This window comes from Micromesistius poutassou (genome assembly GCF_964030765.1).
Source record: "Micromesistius poutassou genome assembly, chromosome: 19".
Lineage (NCBI taxonomy): Eukaryota > Metazoa > Chordata > Actinopteri > Gadiformes > Gadidae > Micromesistius > Micromesistius poutassou.
In genome coordinates this window covers 3,223,516-3,230,427 of record NC_140289.1, presented here as the reverse complement: position 1 = coordinate 3,230,427, position 6,912 = coordinate 3,223,516, and the positions used below count along the sequence as shown (strand labels likewise).

At 46.2% G+C, this 6,912-nt stretch overlaps 1 protein-coding gene across 1 annotated transcript in view; it reads right to left on the bottom strand.

Annotated features, from left to right (window-relative positions):
• Positions 1-6,024, bottom strand: part of LOC311364252 (B-cell lymphoma/leukemia 11B-like) — a gene marked incomplete at its 3' end in the record, with an annotated part of 15,521 nt that extends 9,497 nt beyond the window's left edge. The window contains exons 1-2 of the mRNA XM_084484250.1: positions 5,548-6,024; positions 5,002-5,365 (exon numbers count right to left, since the gene is read on the bottom strand). Of these exons, the coding sequence (XP_084340376.1) occupies positions 5,002-5,065 (64 nt within the window). The 5' untranslated portion in view covers positions 5,066-5,365; positions 5,548-6,024. The remainder of the gene's footprint in view (positions 1-5,001; positions 5,366-5,547) is intronic.
• Positions 6,025-6,912: the final 888 nt, after the last annotated feature.

Here is a 6,912-nt window from a genome sequence, read left to right as displayed (position 1 = left end):
CCATGGTGCAAACACTGCACTGCACTGTCGGATGTGAGGAGAGAGAATTGCACTCAGTCTGAAGTGAATCGTACGAAATAGAAAACGCTCCGCGGGGATCGCTCGCTCGCTTGCCCCGTTCTGCGTTGCAAATGTGCAGCGGTGCCGTCGCACGGACGGCGCGGCCTCGTTTTAATATCCCTCCGCCATATGGTGTCAATAAAGACACGCACCCAAAAGGAGATGCCTGCCCGTCCACCAGTAGCAACGGCCCTGTTCTGGGGACTAGCGGATAGCAACAGGGCTTTCTCATAGTCACGCTGTTGTAATAAAATAAAAAATACTGAAATAAATGAGGAAATATACGACCGAGGGTGATTAAAAGGCACAGAGGGTACGTGAGTCGGGCTGTAGCGACGCGACTGTGGGCCTGGGTCGCCGTGAGTGTGTGTGTGTGTGTGTGTGTGTGTGTGTGCTGAACCAGCAAAATGTTACAGGCTGTAGGGGATGCTCGCTATTTTACGTGCGCAGGTTTATTTTTATGCCTCCACCACTATAGGTGAACGCTCCCAGCGCCGAGTCTGAAACGGACGTAAAGAACAGCTTGTTTGAGAGGGATCATAGTCGTGGTGGTTGCTTTAATGTGAGAGGATGCAAGATAATTGTCGTGGGGGAATAGAAATGCACACGCAAGGCCCCTGTTTTGCGCCGGGCCTTTGGGTTGGGTGAAGGAAGACTTTGCTTGCATGTGTGTGTGTGTGTTTTTTGCGTGCTTGTTTGTGTATGCGTGCGTGTGTGCGTGCGTGCGTGTGTGTGTGTGTGTGTGTGTGACTACTTCCAGTTTGATTTAAATGAATGCATTCATTGCCTTTTGTTCACAGTTCACAGCTCTGGGTTCAGCCAGGTTGGTCGTGCGAGAGCTCCAGCACACAGCTCAAGTATGTCGACGTTCAGGTTGTCTGTCTGACACATGCATGACTATTGCCCAAGCTGCACACGGCCTCGTTCACCTCTGAACTATGATTTAGCATGAGCCCCCAGAGGGGAAAGTCCACTGGTTTGTCTCCATTCTTTCATATAGGAAAAAAAAGCACCGTCTATGATTCAGCACCCTCACACACATGTACACAGGCACGCAGGCACACTACTGGTCCGTAAACTGTTTAAACTGTTTAATAATTATAATTAAGATCAGAGGGGAGTTTGGGTTTACCCCATCTGGCCCACGCATACTGTAGCCTAGGGAGTGGACTTAAGTCCTAAGAACAATAGAACTACCGGTTTCGTAGGAAAACAGCCAGAAGGGACAAGTTACCTTGCAGTGTTTCTGTACATATCGGGCATCACGATGGCAAACTGTGCTGCCGGCTCGGTGAAACAAGTTCATGTCACACGAAAACGTCCATTCCCGCAAGGCAGTAAGACATACACACCGATGGAACAATGAATGATGGGGTGTCAATACAGAGAAACGCACACACACACACACACACACACACACACACACACACACACACATGTACTGTCCACACACACACACACACACACACACAAAGAATTACACACACACACACACACACACACATGTACTGTCCACACACACACACACACACGTACTGTCCACACACACACACACACACACACACACACACACACACACACACACACACGTACTGTCCACACACACACACACACACACACACACACACACACACACACACACACACACACACACACATGTACTGTCCACACACACACACACACACACACACACACACACACACACACGTACTGTCCACACACACACACACAAAGAATTACACACACACACACACACACACACACACACACACACACACACACATGTACTGTCCACACGCACACACAAACACACACACACACACACACACACACACACACACACACACGTACACACACGCGATACTCGACACACGGCACCACCAAGATGGCGTCCCTTTCTGGCCTTGCCAGGTGAAGGTCAACCGCCTTTCGACCTTCTTGACCCCACCCCCGGAGAAGAAAAAAAAAAAAAAAAGAAGTGGGAGGGTGGAGTCCAGGAATTTAATTGTCACCCCCCCTGGGCTTTCCGCGGCCGCCCGCATGCCGCTAAGATGGAAGGAACAGGTGTGGGTGACAAGTGAGAGAACAGGTAGGACAGGCATTGGACACCTCACATGGCCCTGCCTCACATGGCCCTGCCGCAAGCCATCTCCCTTGATCGCACAGTGGGGAAGAAACCGTTCCAGAGATGAGATGTTCCCCGCTGGCTGTGTGTGTGTGTGTGTGTGTGTGTGTGTGTGCATGTCTGTGCGTGTGTGTGTGTGTGTGTGTGTGTGTGTGGGGACGCTGGCGTTAACATTTAAGAGCTTTTACAACGGCAGATTCCACAGTTTTCGTTATTTATTTATTTTAGTAATAAATGAAGTGTCTGTGCCAAAGGGTGGGGAAGGTGAGGTTTTTTTTTTGGGGGGGGGGGGGGGGCGACTACAAGAAAGAGGTTCTCAAGAGGTTGTAAATTGCAGTGATGACACTTTTGAAGACCTGCTCTGTGACTCTGGCTGTTTCTGTGTATGGGGGGGTGGAATGGTCCTCTGTTCGTTCTGTTTGACCCGTCTGCGTTTAATCACATGCAACATGTCATTATCACTCCCAAGCGTCATTCCTCCAAAACGCTGTGAGGAGTTCGGAAACAAATGTGTTTTTTTTGTTTGTTTTAACGTCAGCAAATCTTAGAGCAAACAGGACAGAGCATTGCTCATTCAGAGGTTCTTCCCAAAAATTTGACTTCCCAACTTAGTTTTGGGTTTCATTTTGTAAATTAATTCGAAGAAATTGCCAGGAACCCGAAGGCATTCGTCAACAATCAGTCATGCCTGTAGATCCACAGGCATATATTTGACAGTTGCTCCATGAGCATAGACTTGCCATTTCCACCAAAGGCAAAAATTAATTTGCAACCGTTGTAATTATTTGCCTTGATACATGCGGGTAAATGTTAGACACACATAAAGATTTACATGCACACACAGGTACACAACATGCAGACACACACACACACACACACACACACACACACACACACCTTTGAGAGCAAAATGCAGTTGGAGAGATAAGTGTCACTGAGGGCACTTGTGAGATGATGAATTGCAGGAAATGTGGTTACAAAACCGACCTACTGCCACAAAAAAAAACTATATAATATATAAATATTTATAAATTTGATTTTCTTTTCTATTCTATTAAAAAAATATGAAGAAGCATGCACCTTTGTTGGTGTTGATTTAATTTATTTTATTTTGACAATTTTAGATAATGACGACATTTAGACAACAGTCCTATGCATTCACAATTTAAAATTGCGTTTTTTATTCCTATTTATTTCAGTCAGTTCAAAACTGCGGTGGGGGGGGGGGGCGGGGGTGTGGGGGGAATTGAATTGAAGTAAATGAGCGGCAGACTTGAAAGAGTGAATAAGTGAATAAGCTAAATAATTAGTCTAAATACTAAACGGTGGAGGGTGGGACGAGATGTGCCGAACCGTCTCAACACAAAACAGATTGGTGAGAGATTACATCATGGACTTCTGCAATGAATTACCCAGATTAGGCCACTATGAAATTGGATTTAGGGAAGGCAGGGCGCTGGGAGGAAAGAAAGCTAGATTGATGTAATTGATTTGAAATTGGATTTTTGCGACTTTTTAATCATATGCCCGAATATTCCCGCTGCAGATCAAATCTAGGCCGTTGTAATTTAATAATAATTCCGGTCTCCGTTCTGAAAGCCTCCAACATGCTCAGACTCGCTTTTTATACATTTTACATACATGGAAGTTTCAAATGTTTCCTTAACAATTTTGATGTCCGACAATTTTGATTGATTTAAATCTCTAAACTTAGGCTATATCTGACGTGTGTGTGTGTGTGTGTGTGTGTGTGTGTGTGTGTGTGTGTGTGTGTGTGTGTGTGTGTGTGTGTGTGTGTGTGTGTGTGTGTGTGTGTGTGTGTGTGTGTGTGTGTGTGTGTGTGAAGGCCTCCTTGTGCCTGCATGTGTGTGTGCGTGCGTGCGTGCGTTTGTGTACGTGTTTGCGCGCGTATGTGTGCGTGTGCATCCGTGTGCGTTTGCGCGTGTCTGTCTGTGTGTGCGTGTGCTTGTGTGTTTGTTATCTAAAGAGAGAGAGAGAGAGATGTTAAGATAAAGGCAGGTTCAAGTTCACTGCGAATCAAAAAGGGCCCTCACATTATATTTGAGTGATTAAAGAAAAGGTCTTTACAATTTTAAAGCAGAACATCTTGGATCGCAGAAGATACACACAAGAATGCGACATTACCAGAATAAAACCCCGTGTTGGATTACAACAACGCACTGCGCACCCCGCATACACACTCATATTATTACGATGATGAGATAATTATTTTGGATGTTATCATATTGTGGAAGTGCAGCAGCAGGCCTACACACTTCTCATTCGTGTACAGTCTTGGAGAGATTATTAAGGCCGACAATTAAATGTTAAACGTACAACACGGTTTTTAATTATGATTACTTTGTACTTGATTGTTTATTCACCTCGGTAGTCTGCTATCGTGTTTTTTTTTTTAAATAATAATGGCTGCAACTATAAAACCTAGACAGGGCCTTCCTGCGATTAAATTTCTTTAGATAATCCATTCTCGTCTTTTAATTGTATTCTGTCTATTTCATTTGCAAAAAAATCCCAAACATTTGACCTAAACAGTTCAAACAAGCAAACAACGGAGTGGTAACATTAAAACAGTGTGCAGGTTTTATAGGGCATATATTTTTGTAACAAATATGCAAGTGTGTGTGTGTGTGTGTGTGTGTGTGTGTGTGTGTGTGTGTGTGTGTGTGTGTGTGTGTGTGTACGTGCGTGTGCGTACGTGCGTGCGTGTGTGTGTGTGTGTGTGTGTGTGTGTGTGTGTGTGTGTGTGTGTATGTGTGTGTGTGCGTGTGCATCAATTGAAAGTACTTTATACTCACATTCTATTGTTTCCCGGTGTGACAACGATAAGTGCTGCGGGTTCACCTGCTTGCGACGGGACATTGCCCCGGCATTTACTCTCGCATCGCCCGGTGAACGGCACTTGGAGTCGGCTTGCACCGTGATGTCGCTCCGCGCTGGAACGCAGTACAGCAAACTTTTTTTTTTCTCTCTCTCTCTCTCTCTCTCTCTCTCTCTCTCTCGCAATCCTGTAGCCCCGAATTAAGACTCGTCTCTCGGTGCAGCGACAGCGGACGCTTGAGTCGCTATCTGACAGGTCGCGAGGTCACGAGCGCGAGGTGTCCAACGCGGACCACCGCCCGACAGACGCGGTCGCTTTTCTTTCCCAAAAAGAAGCAACACCTGGATGGGAGGGGGAAAATGGAGGGAAAGGAGTTTGGGAATTAACGAAAGTCGTTTGACATTTTAACCATGTACTTTGTATTTGCACCGGTGTTCATTTATTGCAATAGTCTAGTTGTAGCTTTAACTGTGCAAAAATAGAAAGAAAAAAAAAAAAAAAAAAAAGATCCCCAGGTGCCCACCTCTGCATCGACCGGCTCGTGACAGCTGAGGCGGTATACGGGAGCACTGTCCTTCGCGCGCGCGGTTCGCCCCACTCTCTCTTTCTCGCTCCTTAGTCTTTAAGTCTTCGAGTATCTTTCGTCACGTGCACTTCAAATCGTCAACGATTTCCCGCTTATGGATGAATAAACCCCGATAGTCCGTCCGTTCCCCGGGTCAGGTCAGGTGTGCGCGAGGTGCTGACCCCTTTGGGGGGCTCCGAATCCTCTCGCGCGTGTGTTGGCTTGAGACGGCGCGCGGACGGGATGGCAACTCTTGGCTCCCCCTTGTTATAAAGAGAAAGAGAAGAGACAACAGATGTGCAGCGGAACGCCGAGCGCCAACCTCCTCGTCCGACTGGATGTGGGTCCAATGTTTCCAAACGCGCGGGGGCTACTTCTTCTTTGTCGCGCGACGAAGGGCTGTGTTCGGGAGGACGGCGCGCGCGTGTGTGTGGTGGTGAGGGTTGCCTCCGCGGAATGGGATAGGATTCAAGTTCAAGTACACTCGTGTGACGTTGCGTCCACGCGGAGAAAGACATCAGACGTCTGAAGACGGTCGGACTTCACGAGCACTGGGGGCGACTAGTGGTGGCTGGGCGCGCGCGCAGACACGGCGCGCGCTTTGAACCTCGTTTTTTATTGGGAGTCATTATCAGGAGCGTTCGGGAAGCCGTGTAAAAGCGTGTCTTTGAAATCCGATTCAGGTGAATAGCACATGATAAAGTGGATCTTAATAACGAAGAGTAACAGCCAACGGGGTGTGCAAACTGACCTTTGTCGCTGCCCCGTAGCTATAGCAGTTAAAAAAATGATTTGAGTTGTGCATGATTTCACTAATTAAAGATCGTTTTTATTGGCCATTTAAATGTAGGCCTACTCTATGTTCAAGTCAATTATAAGTTTTATCATTTGTTTGGCTTCGATCAGAATTGTCACACTAGATGAACTGGTATCATAGTATTTGGGAGTAGGTACGTGCATTAAATACGACGAGCACACTATTTCCTTTTTTTTACGTTCTTTAAAAGAAAAATGAGACATTGACCATCGTTATGGATTCATATCGAAATGGAAAAAAAAACACAAAAGTTAAAGGTCGCACTGAGAAATAGGCTATTACGATTCATGACGAACACTTTCGGCTCATTAACAGGATTTTAAATAACTGATAAAGAAATAATCGATCATAAAGAAACACATACAGTCCCATGTATGTAAAACACGCCACTCTCACAGTGATGTGGGGCAACAGTGCCCTCTATTGGCCGTTCTGAACGACTGATGGGGAATTACTTTTACGCTCGTTTCGACGCAAAATAAATGATCCGATGCAGGCCGAGTTGA